Below are 17,840 nucleotides of genomic sequence, written 5' to 3' on the forward strand. Positions count from 1 at the left end.
AGTTTTCAGTAGATACAGTAGACAACTTGAAGAAAAGTAAATTGTCTGCATGATGTTTCACCCACAAAACACAGTATCAGCACAAAAATCCCAGAGAGGTGGCAACTACACTGAACTTCTCCCACACTTCAAGCAAATCAATATAAGATACACAAGCACTAATTTTCATCTTTGAAGTATTGAGCTATGAATATTTTAAACCGTATGTTCTTCCTTTGTCATGTATGATAAGTGTGCACTGCGAATTAAGTGAAATTCTCAATTGTTACTTTTCCTAAGAGACACAATCACAGACTCATAAGACTTGAATAATAAGAACAAATATGTAATAATAATGCAAGGTGGCTTCAAGAGCTTTAAAACCAGCGTTAATTTAAAACCATAGTTAGAAGCTTTTCATATGTACCACTAGCTTAATTAAACACACAGCTTCATCATCTCTCAAAAGGATTCTATTGTTTGGGTATTTATATTAGAATATATTAAAACATTGCACAGCCCTTAAAGCATAAGATCAACAATTATGAAAATATTTCAAAAAATCTGTTCCAGACATTATGAAAAAATCTCCCTAGAATCCATCACTGCATTGAATTATTTCAGAGCTTAATGTAACAGAACCTGAACATTCCCTTAGCCTTTTAAAAATAAAAAGCTTGGTAGAAACACAGGCATCTGTTTTCATTTCTCCTCTGTCCAAAATATTTGGAATGGAGACCCATTTTACTTAAGTTACTGATACGAATCTGTAACACCATAATTACAGTTATGGTTACACAGAAGTTCAACCTGACAAGAAATATTAGCACAGCTATTCTCAGTTCCTAGTAATTAATGGCAGTTCAGAAAAACCATAACCAAACTCCTTACCAAGAGAAAAACAATCACACCATTGATGGCAGCATTGAACACTAAGTTAAACATGACAAATACTATAATCTTACAGATAGGTACTTCCATTTAGACTCTGCTATACATAAGAACACATTTTGCTCATACCTTTATCTGCAGTCTGAGTCTGATGATGCAAATTATGCTGGTATTTCCTGATGGGGAGTGTACTGGGAGCATACCCTGCACTAAGACTTCCACAGGATTGTCACATGGATGTTCATCACTGGATTAGCCTTACTTTGCACTTCAAAGACACTGCTTTAATAAGAATCTTATTTTTTAAGTACCAAATCTCTTAGAGGGGAAAAGGGTAACACTGTCTAGAACATCTAAGCAAGGCCTGAAGTTACTTTGTAAGACAGAAACCAGTAGAAAGTATTTCGTAAGGGCTACAATGGCTTAAAGCAAGTATTTATGTGGACTAGCATATCTGCAGCACAGAACAGGTAACAAATTGATAAAAACCCAGCACGTCACTTATTTATTCAACAGGTCATAGAAGTCTGGCAAGCTACTCTGCAGAATTTGGTTTTTCCCTTATACACAGCAATTACATTTGCCATCCTCATTTCAAGTCAAATTTACCTTATTGCCATAATTCAATGATTGCAATTTTTTAGTTAATTCAACGCTACTAGTACAGTTCACTGGTAAAGTACTTGTAAACCAAAACAAGTGCTCTAAAATTGTTACTCAGAAGTTCTTGCACCTGACTTCAGCCATGTCATGCTCACATAAGTCTGCTGTCTTACCTCAGACCACAGGAGTTTTAGGGCTTGAACAGGTTCTTCCACTGTTTCCCAATGTGCACCATGACAAACATGCTTGGCAAGTCAGACACAGACCCACCCTTTTCCGGGCACATGGAGACCTTTTCTACAGCTACAGCAAATCTTACTCCGAAATTTATCCTCGACAAGTCATGGTGAATCTACACTTCATGAAGTATCTGCTCTGGAAACAATCTTACAAGGCCAGTAGCCTTTTTCCTAGCTTACTGTTATGCAAGTGTTCTGATCTATCATCAATACCAGTGATTCACAAACACGAAATTTAGCCCCTACTCCTGGAAACTCCAGCTATAGAGAGGTCAGAATGGAATTTAGGATGTCTTTCTTGTGCCCTAAGAAGTTATATTTTTCTCTGAAACACAACAAAAACCCCAAAAAGCAATAAAAACACATTCCTGAAACATTCAAATTATTAGTTAACAGATCTGAAGCTGGTAAATACAGGCTTAGTTAAGAGCCCCTATCTACTCTATTAATGCTTTTCCCCCTTTTTGTGATTCCTTCCCCCATATAACTGATGGTTTCAGGTAAGTAAAATTAAATGGTATTGTTTAACCCATTAAACAGTTATGCCATTCAAATACCTACTGAACACTCAATAAACATAAAAATTTAACACTCACATGTAGCTCCCCAAGGCCATGAAGAGCAGCAGCAAGCAGCTGACAAGTAGATTCTTCCTTGACTTGCATGTTTTGTGTTACATTAAGCCACCATTAACTGTTGCTAAAGTATAATTCAATTTCCTAAATTCAGTAGGTTACAAAGTGACTTACAGCCTACTTAGCTCTAACCTGCAACAGCAGAAATTCAACAATTAAGTCCAAAAGGTTTCATTATACACATTATACATTATAAAAGATTTTTTTCAGGAGCCAGCTTTTTAACACAGCCAAAGGAAGATGTTCTGCAGAAAAGCAAAACCGTTTGTTTAGTATTTAGGGCCTGTTGTCTAATATTTTTGTCCCTGATTTTCTGACAAAAAGTCACACCACAAATTTTGGTTTATATTTTTATTGTATGCCAAAGTTCATTAAAGATGAGTGTTTGCTTGTATACAAGTTACTCAAAAAATGTGTCTAGGCAGAAATTTGTTAGCAATCTGACTTATTTTAAAGCATAGGTTTGTTCTGTCAGGCCACAAAATAATATTGTGTACAAGCAGTGACTAAGGAGCTGTAGATTCAAGGAGTTTCCAAATATCATAGATCTTGAGATCATCAGGAAAGAAAATCAAGGCAGTCACAATATAAAATAGCAGCTCCGTGTAGCTTTTTCAAGTTTTAATTTTATTCAGGAGGTGACAGTTCAGTTTGCCTCATTCTTCGAAGCTTCATCGAAGTTTTCAACAAGATCTAGAAAAAGATTGTTGGAATTAAAGTTTGACACACTTCCCCTTTACCAAACCAAAACATTTTGGGTTTGATTTTTTTTCCTAAGTCCTACTTCATATCATGTTTTTACACCATAAAAACATTCAGCTCATAAATACAGAGCAAATAATTTTTAAAGCCTTCAAGGTTCATCCTCCTTGCCCAACCAAGGAAATTTTGGATGGTTCATTAAAAAGCACAACTCTAAAAGCATTTAACTTCACTATAACAACTGGGCAGTGATTCTGACAAGGTAGTTTCTTATGGACTATTAAATAATGGTCTTAGTCATAGCTATAGTCCTTCAACGTAAGACCAAAATGCTACCTCAAACTTTGAAGTGTCTCATGGTATCTGAAATTATTTAAATAATCTGCCCATGGAAATTCTGTGACAGTAAGTGACTAACCAATACTCTCACTATCTCTGGTCTGATCTTACACTATGAGTAAGATCTCTTAGCAAAATTCACTTATTTTTCCTCCACTGCATGTTTGCTCTTACCTGGAACTTCATCATCATCATCTTCACCAGTAGCAAGTGGTGCTTTTCCGTCCACAGCTGCAAGAGCAAATAGTTCAGAAGTTTCATTCAAGCTCACCACAAGCATTTTGATTTCTTGTTTAGCTTTGTGTTTTTGAAAACATTATCAAAGACTCTGGGCTAAGCTGCAATGCTTCATCCAGTTCTGTAAATAAAAATCTTAATCTAAAGTAGGGAGTTCACACTCCCTTTGTTACTGATAATGCTCAGAGCATTTCCAGTAATGGAATTAGAAGATGCATGATAACACCACACCAGTCAACATCTTGTATCTAGGTATACTGAGTGCCCTGCACAACAATAATTTCCGAGTGCAAGTGGAGGTGTGATCTACTACCACTCTACTACCTCAGTTCTACTACCTCAGCTTTATTCTAATTAATCTTTCTCAGTTTTTAAGAAAAGTGTGAGGAAGAAGATGGGTTCTTACTAGACCTGTACATAAATTTCTAGAGAAGCAGAACTGATGAATAAACTTTGTTTTGAAAGGGCTTGGGACAAGGACATCACTAACCTTCATTTGCTTTTTAAGCTGCTGAAAGTTGTTACAGCTTAAGTGCATCTTAAAGTTAAAAACAACATTTGAAAAGCAAACATCGTTATTTTGTTCTAAATTACCTGCATTCACTCTCATCCCCAAGACCTGTCCAAGTTTACTTTAGCATCTGCAATCATCAGATGCTTCACTCATTGAGGTTATGCTTCCAAATCTAACTGACAATGCTGAATATAAAGTTTTGTGCAACTAGTCTGGCATCCACTTTTACTGGAAAGAAGTAGCCATCTACTAGAACATAAAAAGTAATTAGTTCAAACAAGCGTCCCTCTTTCTAAAACTCCACAATTTAGCTTAGAATAAAACTTCTCATAATTAGCTTCTCATTGTTATCAGAAAACAGAACATCAGCAATCATTCTAAATCCTTCCAGAACTTTTTTCTTTCAAGACCTGCTACTATCATGAGAAAGGCACACAGGTGACATTTAGAAGAAAGGATTCAAGGATCATGATAAAGAACACTTCATCCCACATCTTGAAGACTACTTCTAGCAAAATTCTTTTCATTGCTAAGTTGACACGAGGGTACCATCAATTTTAGCAATGTAAACAGAGGCTGCTTTGTTGGCAGCAAAGCAGATGAAGAAAAAAAAAAATCAATCAAGTCAGAACTGCCAAAAATGGACACAATGATTATCTTATTTTTTCCACGTTTAGGCTGTTTCATGTCTTTAAAGTAATGGGCTTAAGATATTTCAGAAAGTAAGAAGAGTACATACACAGGACACAGGGAATGTTCCCAGTGTCAGCAAGTCTTCCACTCTGAACTCTCATCCTGTAGCAGCAGCAGCACCTTTTCAAACACTACATAATTAAGGCCCTCCTCTACTCTTCCCAGTTTTAGAAGGAACAAACGTTCATGCTTTTTCACTATTTTAAGTATGGAACAGGAAGTTGGGTGTATCTAGATTAATGCTCATATCAGCCCTGTTCTCTACGTTGTTCTACACATACTGAAATTATAACATATTTATAAACACCCTGTAATTCCTTCCTAGTTATCAAAAAGCCCATGAAGAAATACTTTCACCACACCTGTGAGGGAGAAAAGCAATTGAAAGCTATCTATTATGTCCCTTTCTCCATTATTTACGTTTCCATTCAAAGTGTCAAAAGAAATATATTCAAGCTGATCTTTCTTTAAAACCTAACAGTTACAGAGTAATTAATCCACCCACCTTTAATGAACAAGACACGTCAAAATATGGCAGCCACATCAAGAAGGAAACTAACAGAAAATCAAGTCTGGCTACAGTTTTCCAGTGCTAACCCCACTAAAAGACACATTAACATGTGACTTTGCTTTACTGAGTCATTCTTGCCATCAGATTTGAGCTACAAATAAAATTGATTTTAGTGAATTTGATTTCTTTATAAGCATTTTCCAACATGCTTGCAGACAAGAAGAGTGCACGGAATGTCACCACTGCTACAGAAATAAGCCTCATGTCAGCTGCCAGCACGAAACACATTCAGGTTTCAACCTACATTGCTTGGGTAGGGCTTCTGCCAATCTCCTGAGGCTGGTCAGGCTGTCAGCTCCGAGCTGGTTTAGGATGCTGGGCAGCATTTCTGTCAGCTGCTTCGTCTCAGCATGGCCGGTGATAGTGAAAGTGTTGGCAGCCAGAGAGGCCTGGACTTTCGGGTTATTGAAGTGAATGACTGTTCCTTGATTGGTAAACATGTTCACCTGCAGGGAAAAAAAAATCCAGTGTCTGAAGCAGTCTAACAGGAATTTTCAATTTAACAGGAAATCAAAGTTCTTAAAGCTCCATGAAGACCTATTGATAATTTACAGACAGTTTAGGACCTGTGTTACTTACCAGAACATTGATTTTAATACGTTTTCTATTTATATACAGAACCTTTTTTTTTTTTCCTTTGAAGCAATTACCTCTTCAATTCCAGAAATATTGTTGACTCCCAGTTTCTTCAACGAAAACTGAAGTTTTTTGTCATCTGCTGTAGCTGTTCTGTGAACAACCTTCTTCTTTCTGCGGGCAGTACCCTTTGCAAAAACAAAACAAAAAAACAAGGCGAAACTTAAGCAGTTGTCACAAACTCTAATCCTAAGGGCTGTAACTATTTACAACATCTACAAATCAACATACTGCTTACATACATGTTTCAGTGCATGCAACCCTGCTGCCTAACTGCACTGCAGTAGTATTTCTCTTGCACTAAGGCCAGATTTGCACACGTGGGAAAGGCATGAGATTTTAGGAAGCAATGCCATCAGAAAGTATTTATTTCACAGATTTCATGGTTTACTGCAGCATCTTACAAATTTACCCGTGCAAATTTACCCTTGTTAACCCAAGTAATCACAAGACATAAAACTGAAGAATGAGCAGTTTCAAGCAATTTCCAAAAAGTTACTAGTTTTCCCTTAGATTATCTTTCTTAAATTATAGCCAAATTTTGGTAATAGTCAGAGGGCATAAAGCTATGAACACATCATTAACAAATGAAAACGAGAGAAGTCAAAATACCACATTTTTATTCTAAATAGCCATCTCTCGTCCGATGAACTTACATAATTGAAAAATGCCTACTTTTCCAAAATATTTCATAAATACATTTTTAAAAATACTTTTAGTATTTTAGCCCAATCCTGTTTAGAAACAAGACAAGCAAAGGTTAAGTTGTCCTACAGACTCAGAGCTCTAGATTTCTCCAGGGAAGTAAATGTCCCACATTTGAGGATACCTATTTCTACAAAAAAGCAGAAAGTGTCACTCTCTAATAGCTTGCACAAGGGTTCAGGAAAATCTAACATAAAATGTCTGTGAATAAGTGAAAGTAAGATAATTTTGACATAATGTAACTACTAATCTAAGTACTCCTACTCCAGCTGCTCATCTATGCTAATAATAAGAGGATTTGTTGTTACCTAGCTGTATAAGTAGCTAGAATTCCTTTTCAGTTTACTGTCAGAAGTTTGAAAGTTGACTGGACACTAACAACTCTCACATAATTCTGTTACCAACAATGAGGAACATTTGTGGTGAATTCATATCAAACTCACACTTGGAAGACTACCACTCAAGCATTTAGGTTTTTGTCTGGAAAACCTGATATTCACACCCTGCTACTGTCAGGTTAGCACACACACTGGTTTGGAAACTATTAAAAGTAATAGAAATGCTTTATTTTAGTGCCTTGTCTACCCAAGAATTGAGCTAGACAAGGTATATGCTAAGTCTCTCTGGACAAAAGAATTCTCAGTAAATTTCAGAACATGTTTTGAATCAAGGGGTATGGAGGAATACGTACCTCCTCCAAACCCATCTCAACTTACATGGCAACAATGCCATGAAAATCCCAGGAATAATCTCCCATTACATATAAAAAAATAATATGGCAAGTTCAGGCATTCCAACTATTTCACAGGCCAATTTTAAAACTAAATTCTAAGCTTTGTTTAATGTCTCTAAAAGCCCTATATTGAGCAGCAAGCTGCAGGAACTGTAATCTGAATGCATGTTCTCACATGATAGACATAAAAAGCCTCTATAGTCAATAAACACACACTGGTTAACATGCATACAATCAGGAATATAATGCAGGAGTTCTCTAATTAACCATTACATACCAAGAATAGGCAAAAAATTACCAAGGCAGTGAACTACTACATAAACCCTGTTTTAAGGCTGGCTATATCTCCAGCAATTGGGAAAAAAAATAAAGAAAAAAGAATAACACTGGAATGAAAGCTCCTGGAAACTCTTGTCAGCAAGAGTTCTGTTGAATAATTTGTAATCTAGAACACTGTGTATACTCCCTCAGGTACAAAATCCTGACAAATTCATGAATTAAGACTGACACTGTAATTAAAATGTTTACTGTCATATGACTATATTAAACATTTTTCTCAGATTATAAGTAAACACACAACACAAATACATATAGTCAGATGTAACAAAATAAAAAGTTTTTCTGATTATATTACTTTGCAATTACAGAAATATGACATGTATAGGACTTCCTACTTTATTTAGAAAGGCAAAAAACTGCCTTGAGCACCTTAAGTATTTCTGACAAGTCAGTAACATAATTCTCTATGATTTGTTATAAAAACTATACCAAGCCTCACCTGCTGTAAGGTACACTCACTTCAAATCCCACACGTTTTCTAAAACAGCCCATACACCTATCATGGAATGGCTGGAGGAGGACTACAACAGCCATCCAGTTCCAACCCTCCTGCCATGGGCAGGAACACCTCTTACTTACAGGTTACTCAGAGTCCCATCCAACCTAGCCCTGAACACCCCCAGGGATGTGGCATCCACAGCTTCTCTGGGCAACCTGTTCCAGTGCCTGAGCAGCCTCACAGTAAAGAATTTTTTCCTAATATCCAATCTAAACCTACTTTCAAGTTAAACCCATTCCCCCTTGTCATGCCACTAGGTGCTCTTGTAAATATTCTGGACGCATCTTTCCTGGAGGCTCCCTTCAGGTACTAGGAGGCCACAATAAAGTCATCCTAATGCCTCCTCTTTTGCAGGCGGACCAGTCCCAATTCCCTCAGACTATTCTGACAGGAGTGGAGCTCCAGCCATCTGATCATCTTGCTGTCTCCTCTCTGGATTTGTTCCAACATCTCAATGTCCTTCTCATGCTAGTGACCCCAGAGCTGATGCAGCCCTGCATCTGAGCAGAGCAGGGCTCTGAGCAGAGCAGAGGGGCAGAATCCCCTCCCTGCCCTGCTGCCCACGGGGCTTTGGCTGCAGCCCAGGACACGTTTGGCTCTCTGGGCTGGCAGTGCCCATGGCTGGGTCATGTGCAGCCTTTCATGCCCCAACACCCCCAGGACATTCTGGGCAGGGCTGCTCTGATCTGTCCATCCCCAGCCTGTGTTTATACCAGGGGTTGCCCTGACGCAGCTGCAGTACATTGCACTTGACCTTGCTGATGATGAGAGTCCCATTCGCCCTAATCCAAAATACTAACTCTGCTATAGCATAACATACACAGAGAGAAACGCCGGGAGATTCAGCTACTACATATTGCACCTATAAAAGTGACTTCAGAGGGCTCTGGAGTGACACAGCTTCCCTTGAAGGCAGTCCAGCGAAGCTGAGAGCGCTCAGGGCTGCTCCCCACACCCTTTTCCAGGCCCTACATGCAGACAGGGACACGCAACCCCGACGGCAGCGCAGGGAGGCGGCTCCTACCTTGCCACCGATGCGCACTTGGGCCTGCAGCTTGGCCAGCTTCTCCTGGTTCATGATGGTCTCCTTCATCTGCGGAAACAACAACAGCGCCCGGAGCAGGCGGGTGTGGGAACACAGGTGGGGACAAGCGGGCACAGGGAGCTCCGCAGCCGCCCCTCACCACAAGCCCACACGCGTCCCCCGCGGCAGGCCGGCAGCCCCGCCCCAGCGCCGGGAACGGTCCCGGATCGCGGGCAGAGCCCGGCCGAGCCTCCCTTCAGGCCCGGCCCGTAGCCGTCCCTTCCTCCAACCACCACCGCCGCCCCCGCTGCCCCCCGGGCCGCCCCCCCCGGTACCTCGGCGAGGGCAGGGCGCGGAGTGGAGCCGGAGGCGGCGGGCAGGACGCGGGGCCGGGATCCGCACGCGGGCGCAGCGAGATGGCGGCCGGAAGGAAGGAGCGGCGCGCGGGGGCCGCGCGTGCGCCGCGCCGCGCCCGGCAGGCGGCGCCCCACCGCCCTGAGGGCGGGAACGGCGGGAGCGGCCGGGCGGGGTCTGCCCAACATCGGACCCTGTCAAATAAACCGTTTACCTTAGACGACTTCAGGGGTGGTGACTCTAGCACCTCGCTGGGGAGCCCATTCTAATGTCTTGTCGCCTTTTCTGTGGAGAAACTCCACTTGATGTCGAACCTAAAGCTCTCCTGGTGCAGTTTGAGACCTCTCATCCTGTTGGCTAGTTGCCGACCCTCCCCTTGCTGCACCTTCTTTCAGGGAGTTGTAGAGAGTGATAGGGTCACTTATCGCTCTCTCCTCCAGGCGGAACCACCCCAGTTCCCTCAGCTGTTCCTCATAGAACTTGTGCTCCAGACCCTTGACCAGCTTTCTTGGCCACCTTTGGTCTGCTGCCAACACCTCAATGTCCTCGTCCTAGTGAGGGCCGAGGAGTGGACACAGCACTGGAGGTGCAGCCCCACCAGTGCTGAGCACAGGGGGACAATCCCTGTGTCCTGCTGGCCACACCATTGCTGGCACAGGCCAGGGTGCCCTTGGCCTTCTTGGCCACCTGGGCACTGCTGGCTCCTGTTCAGTCACTGTCACAGCCCCCAGGGCCTTTTCCTGTGGCAGCTTTGCAGCCCCTCTGCCCCAGCCTATGGAGCTGCCAAGGGCAGGAGCTAGCACTAGCCATGCCTCACGTTACCATGCCTTACTCACTTTGCTGCTCTCTTATCCCCCGTGGTACCAGCAGCAGGCATGACTTCCATGGTTTAGCATCACAGAATCATTGGGGTTGGAATGGGCCTCTGGAGATCATCCAGTCCAACCCCCCTCTGCTGGGTCAGGGTCACCCAGAGCAGGTGACACAGGGTCATATCCAGGTGGGTTTTGAATGGTTCCAGAGAGATTCACTCCCCAGCCTCCCTGGGCAGACTGTTCCAGTGCTCGGCTGCCCTCAACATAAAATGTTGTCCCTCATGTTGAGGGGGAATTTCTTGTGTTTTAGCCTATGGCCTTTGCTCCTCATCCTGTGACTGTGCATGACTGAAAAGAGTCTGGCACCATCCTCTTGATATCTCCCTTTGAAATATTTATATGTATTGACAAGATCCCTCCTTAGTCTTCTCTAGACTAAACAGGCCCCACAGTCTCTCATAAGAGAGATGCCCCAGCAATAGTATTTGTGTGGCTGGACCCTCTGCAGTAGTTCTTTGTCTGTCCTGTAATGAGGAGTCCACAACTGGACATGGTACTCCAGATGTGGCCTAATTGTGTGTTTATTATTTTTCATGCTAGAATACATGTAAGCATCGTGGTTTTTTCTCACTTGTGTTGCACAGGCCACATCTCAAAGCTCATGGCCGTGCTTCTCCCTGTGTCCCCAACAAGTCACCTCTGTCCTCCCAGCTGCCCAGTGCAGAGCTCTGTGGTGGGGCCCCTTAAATGAACCAACCCCCAATGTCCCCAGCTGCCCCTGCCCAGCCAAATTACTGAGGCTTTTTGCATCACTGCTGCCTGTGTGTCAGTTCTTGTTCTTTTTATTTCGTCCACCTTGTGTGTTTTTCACTGTGGCTTTTCCTCCTCTGTGATGCTGTTGTAATTTATAAGGTACCCACCTGTGGCTGCTTGCTGCTGTTCACTGGATACCCTCTGTGTGCCCTCGCTGGATCCCTCAGAGATGTTCCTCTGTAGCCGTGTTTTCCCTCACTGAGGCCTTAATATGCCCTTTTTATGTACTGCCAGTTTTTGTATTTTCCAAATCCTATTCTGAGAGCCAAACCCACACCTCCCAGGCCTTAACTCACGCAGTTGCTACTGCCTTGGAGTATATGTCAACCCTGTTCCTCAGTTTGTGTTTCTGAGGCAGAGATCATTCACAGCCTACCATTTCAGTCCCCCACAAGTGTGCCAGTGTGTTTGAGTTTCCTCTGTTCTGAGGAGTGGGACTAATCTCACAGCCACAGGGAGCACAGGTCTGGCTCCCACAGAAGGCGAAGCAGCCATTCCAGGACCTGTGCTGCACAGCAGAGGGCAGATTTTTCTTCAGGGAAGAAGCCTGGCATTCTCATCAGTGCTACACGTGCCCACAGAGTGATGCAAGAGAGGAGAAGCCGTGTTGCTTCATACTCCCAATCACAACCTGATGGGCCTACTGGCACCAGCAGAAATACCACTGACTTTGCCTTCTCACGCTGTGTTTTGATGGCTTTTATGCTGGTTCTTCTCTGGAATATCCTCAGTTAACTATTCTCTTTGGTCTTGTTTCTGTAAGACTATGTTAATAATTCATTTATCCTCCTTTATTGATTAACACTCTCTCCCTTGGTAGTAATCCCCAGAGCCAAGATTTTGCCAAGGCACTACTTTATATGTCTGTAAGTTTTGTTTGCTCTTATGTTATCTTTTCACTACACCTGAGCTGAGTGTTAATTTGTACAAAAGATTTGATCCTGTTAAAATGGAGGCTTTTGTAATTAGTGAAAATTAATGATAATCCCAAGGTTACTCCATCTGGTGGTAATAGAAATTCTCAGGGAGATGGTGATTCAAAAGGTGCTGCTGAAGAGCAGCAGACACTGCGCCTCCCACCATGCGAATCACAGATAAAAATTAGAGGATGATAAAACAACTGTAAAAGATGGTGGAAGACCTCCAAAAATTTGGTCCACCACATATGGAAAATTCGAACAGTCAATCAGTTTAGAGAGAAAAGGTGGTGGGGGAAGCCCTTATTATTTATCTGAACTAACAAATCCAGTATGTAATTCAGAAAAGGGGCAAAAAAAAAACATATTCTGGAGAAGGGAGTGTTTAGGGATAGTTTGGGGAAGACAGCATTTCTTAGGAACTAAAAGGAATGCTTATAAATTTATTGCAGGATGAAATTTCCAATGTACCTACAGCAAAAATGAAGAGAGCTGAGATGAAAAAAACACAAAACAAACCTGAGTCGCTGCAAGCTATTGAAAGTAAAAATCGGTCTGCTTTAGATTTATCAGTCTGCCATCAATACATATGAAATATCCTAGAATTGCCAGGCCAAATGGTGATTACAAACAAGCAAAATATTTTTTTAGACTCAAATACTGAAGGGAAAATGAATCCCAGAAAGATTATTCCAAGACAGGAACTGTAGAAAATGCTGTTCCAGCTGGCATTTTAGGATCAACTGGTCTAGAGATATGATCTCATATGCCCTCTTGTGAGATTTTTGAAGACAAACTATGATGAAAACAAATCACTGAGTTGTATCAGGACTCAGCTAAAGTGATTCAGGAGTGGCAGTTCAAGGGACTCTAAGATTTGGTTACATTTTGTGGATCAAACAGGAGACCTTCAAAGAACAAACCTTACATCTGAGAAAAAGTTTTTTAGCATGCTAAAGTAGTATTGGGTCGTTTTGTTCAGTTGCTGTTTTGTAATTCCATAATGGGAAACATAAACCTAAACCTGGATTAGGTTGCAGCTGATAAACTTCTATTGAGAAATGAAGCAGATCCAAGGGCTGTACCACTGAGAGATACCCTGAGCTCAGTAAGCACCTTTTCAGTTCTGAAAAAGGGTGAAAGTCATGACCTCAAAAACATCAACAGATATAGATTGCTAAAGGAAAGTTCATTAGCTACACAGAAACAGCATAGCTATGGAGAAGATCATTAAAGTGGTTACTTGGAAAAAATTGTTTCCTAAATTATATGGAAGTTTAAAAGCAGAAGAATGACATTTGCTCTCAAAATGCCAGTGGAAAAGCTCTGCTAAAAGTCATGACCAGTGCTCCATAAATAATAACAGGGCATGTTGAGGAGAGGTGTTAGTATTGTATTGAGGGAGCTAACCACAGGTCATAATCATAAGTGATTTCTTCAGATTACTTCATATAATAAAGTAATCCTTGTCCTGATTATCAGAGACAAAAAGGGAAAAAAACCATGTTTTTAGGCAGTTAAGGGAATCTGATAATCAAAATTTCATTTGGAAGCATTTGTTCAGAAGAATACTGTATTTAACTGCAGGACATAAGGGGGGAAGCACTAAGTAATTTTGAAAGTACCCATGTGTGCTAGCAATGTAACGGAGGAAAATAGCAGCATTGTGGAGTAGAGAACCAAAAGTGTTGAGAGGTGACTAGAAAAGAAACCATGTCCAGATATCTAGACATAAAACTCACTGAAGAATTAATAACTTTTTAAGGGATATAAAATATATATAAACATTGATAGGAGCCCAGAAAGACTGAACTTACGTCTGGTGCTGTTTTCATCTCATGTATTACCATGTTGTGTCATGTGTTGCAGAGTTGATCTGTAACAGACTTTAGTGTCAAGGAAGAGAAGCTGCTGCCCAGCAGTGTTGTTTTCTTACGATGCCTGTAGCTTTTAAACTCAGCAACCCAAAATACCTGGGCTTCAAACCATATCACAAGCCTTTCATGACCTCTGGGATGCCTTTCTCTGTACATCCTGCAGAGTCCTACTGGAGAGTAGTTGGAGAAGTGCTGCATCAAGAATCCCCTGCCTTCACTGTACATGGTTCAAACAGGCTTTGCAGGATATTTGGGAGTTCATGTTAACAAAACTCCTGAAAGCTCACCAAGAAAGGCTTGCCTATAAGTCTTAGTCAATAATTAACATTTTGGTAGAAAATAAGTAAGAGGTAGAAGTGATTATACTATATACTATATACTATATACTATATACTATATACTATATACTATATACTATATACTATACACTGTATACTGTATACTATATACTGTATACTGTATACTGTATACTATATACTATATACTATATAACCTTACTGGCTATGTGTGAAAAAGGTGATACCTGAAATTTATACACAGATGTTGAAGATTTAGACAAACAGTTTATTCCTATAGGCATCCTATACACAGAATTCAAGAGGACTTGAATCCTTCAAGCCATGATCACAGAAATGTTTTGACCTCTGCTATCACAGTGGTCTTTGTGTTGTCTTTAAACCATTAACACTTACAAGTCAAAAGATTGTTGAGACAACATGACTGAACATCAACATGTAAATGTGTAATGTATCACATTGAGCCCAGGATGAATCAGAACTAAATTTGGCCCTCTCTAGAAATGTAGGTGCCATCATGCTACTTTTGAGTAATGACTTGGCAGCTGCAAAATTCTTCTTCATTCTGGATTTGACTTCTTTGATTTTTTTTCTAGACGTCCTGGTGCAGCTGGTGCTCGGTGGGAGGTAAGTGGTGAGCATAGGTGGCAAGAGGTGGAAAGGCTGGACAAGACAAGGGCCTTTCTCCTTCTGCAACAGATAGCTGTTATTTGTGTGCAAGTCCTGGCAGGAACCCATTACCCACTAAGTTCTAGATGGAAAAAACGATCTTTTTTGTCTTTGATCACAATATAGCTTATTCCCAAGGATTTCTAAGTGAACAACAAAAATACTTGACAATATTCACTGCATTTGTGAATGAGTTGTACTCCTTTGAGGCTTGCTTCCATCTCTACGGAATGAGATGGAAAATATCTCTAATATTTGAGACACTAATTACGGGATCTCCCTCCTTGTTTGCTAAAGCTTTTCTACAACCAAAAAAAACCAGGGCTTATGTGGAAAGCATTAGAAAGGTTTTCAGTAGTTGGTGATGTTATGAAATTTAAGGTAACCTAAACAAGCATGATTTTTTCATGTGAAAAGTACTCTGCTATATCAGCTGTGGCAGCCAGTGCTTCATTTTGTAAATCTGGTATCCTTCGACCAGCATTGGAAACAGTTACTGGCTTAAAAGAGTAGAGATAATAAATTGAAATTAAAACTGGTAAACCAAGTTTAAGCATCTCATGCTGTTTTGAAAGACTATTATGAAAATAATAGGGGTGAGATGAACAAGGAAAAAGATAGAGAGAATGATAAATATTGTCATAAATACATAGTTACTTCTGTGCTAGTCCAGTGATTCTGAAAGAGAACTCCTCAGCACGTAAAAAAGGTGACAAATGAAAAAAATTTGTGATAGAATCTACAAAGTCATGAACAGTAAAGAGACTGTGTTTAACGACACTTGTTCCTTGTCTCTTTGAGTACAAAAATGGAAGTGCATCACATTTAAATGAGCAGGTGACTTGCATAAAGGAAATGAAAAGAGACACTTCTTACCACTCGTGGTTAGAGCTTAAGAGCATTTCACCACAGAATATGTTTAGTGGTGTAAATGTACATGATTTCAAAAAACGACTGGACAAATAATTGGAATAAATTCTCTCAAAGGCTATTGAATTCAGATATTATCTCTGCTTTAAAACAAACAAACAACTTGAAACCTAGATTCCTGGCAGTTAGGAATCAATTTTACTTGTTTAGTTCCTATATTCTTCCCTAAACATCTGGTCTTAGCTGATATTGATGTCAGTTTATGCTGCTAGGTGGGTCTTGGTCTAACCTGATAAAAATGCTTCCTAAGATCAGAACACCATGAGAACACTAAAACACATTTTACAGAAATCAAAAGCCCAAAGGGCCTTAAACAAATTGGCTTTCAGTTGTCAGAACAAAAGTACATGCCCCGCAAGAATTATAGGACAAGAAGAAAAAAAAAACAAACAAAACAAACCAACCAAACCAACAAACAAAACAAAATCCCAACAAAATCCAACCTAACCAAACAAATGAATGAAACCAACTTGGTCAAGAAGAAAAAATGTTTGACAAGCATAGAGGGGAGATCACATCCAAGGATAGCGAACCCTTTTTCAGCAGAAGACATGGCTCGAATTCTGGTTTTTTCTTCAGTTTTTCAGGTGACTGCTGCCAGCCCTCTGCAAGGCATTGTGATCCCACAGACATTGTAATCCCAGCCTCCACAGAAGGCTTAAAGGAAGTGTTACCTTCCCCAAAACTACACGGCAAGAGTAGAGGAAAATAAACACACAAAAAAGTGGAGATTAAATGGTGGTCTATCTTATACTGGGCAAAGAAGAGAGTTTCACTTTCACTGTTATTGTCTCTGTCATTCACACCACCATCCTTTTGCAAGGTCATTGGTGGAGCATTTATTTGTCCCATGGCACAAACAGCCCAGAATTCAATCCAATCTTTGACCCGAGACACGACATTCACAGAAAATTTAAATTATTCAAGAAATCGTTCTGTTCTGTACATTCAGAAAAAGCCCAGTTCTGCAGCTCGACAAAACTCAGATCACCTCAGCCAGTGTGCCAGTGTCGCTGCTGGAAAATGTCCTGAATAGTGCCCAGGGTAATCTTTGATTTTTAATAAAGGCCTGTGCTGCACTGATAAAATGTAGATGTTCTGTATATGCATGCAGCAATTGTGTGTATAATATATAACAAAAAATTACGATTCATATTAATTTTAAATTTGTGATTAATTTTAATATGCCCAAACAATTAAAAAAATAGTATAACCCGTAGCTGGTAACTGTATTTCTCATCTGGCTTCTGTGCAACTGCGGTTTTAGGTGCATGATACATCAGATCATTCACAGCTGGCAGAAAACCCTAGAAGAGAGCCCCCAGGATCCTGGGTCAAGGGTGGTTGGGCGTGTGGGCAGAGAGCCCCTGGACGGAGGTGGTAAGGTGGTCGAGGAAGTTCCATCCATTTCTTGGAGAGGCTCTTTTCAGGTCCCCTGCAAAACTCTGCTTTTCTTTAGGGTCTCGGGGTCCCTCCGCGACCCTCGGGGGCTGCTTTGGGCAGGGAGGTCACGCCGGGCCCCCTGCCCAGCACACGGCGTCCCACACCGGCCCTCCTTGCCGGTAGATGGCATCCCCCGTCCGCGGAGAGGCGCGGAGCGGCACCGGCCGCCGGGCGGGGGACGGGGCAGAGCCCGCGGGGCCGCCGCCGGCCGGGTTTTACCAAGGGAAATGCCACTCACGGCTGAGCCGCCGCTGATCGCCCTCCTCCTTTTCTTTCTGGCCTTTTTGGAACGGCACCTGCCGGGTTTGGGACAGCAACGATCGGAAGAGACTCAAAAGACACGTCACGATCTCCGGGGATTGAAGTAACATCAGGTCTTAATTGCAC

The 17,840-nt window shown here is 41.4% G+C and overlaps 1 protein-coding gene across 1 annotated transcript; it reads right to left on the reverse strand.

Annotated features, from left to right (window-relative positions):
* Positions 1-2,683: 2,683 nt before the first annotated feature.
* Positions 2,684-9,831, reverse strand: BTF3 (basic transcription factor 3). Its single transcript, XM_063423273.1, has 6 exons — positions 9,675-9,831; positions 9,340-9,408; positions 6,054-6,167; positions 5,648-5,849; positions 3,563-3,619; positions 2,684-3,040 (listed from the first exon to the last, which is right to left on the reverse strand). Exons 2-6 carry the CDS (start codon positions 9,406-9,408, stop codon positions 2,994-2,996), a joined length of 489 nt encoding a protein of 162 aa, XP_063279343.1. The 5' UTR covers positions 9,675-9,831; the 3' UTR covers positions 2,684-2,993.
* Positions 9,832-17,840: the final 8,009 nt, after the last annotated feature.

This window comes from Prinia subflava, chromosome Z, assembly GCF_021018805.1.
Source record: "Prinia subflava isolate CZ2003 ecotype Zambia chromosome Z, Cam_Psub_1.2, whole genome shotgun sequence".
NCBI lineage: Eukaryota > Metazoa > Chordata > Aves > Passeriformes > Cisticolidae > Prinia > Prinia subflava.

Coding starts and splice junctions, on each gene's coding strand:
- BTF3 (XM_063423273.1), bottom strand. CDS start 9,408: ATGAAGGAGACCATCATGAACCAGGAGAAGCTGGCCAAGCTGCAGGCC. Junction 5,850..6,053: donor ATATTTCTGGAATTGAAGAG/GTAATTGCTTCA, acceptor TTTTCCCTGCAG/GTGAACATGTTTACCAATCA. Junction 3,041..3,562: donor TGATGATGATGAAGTTCCAG/GTAAGAGCAAAC, acceptor ATCTTTTTCTAG/ATCTTGTTGAAAACTTCGAT.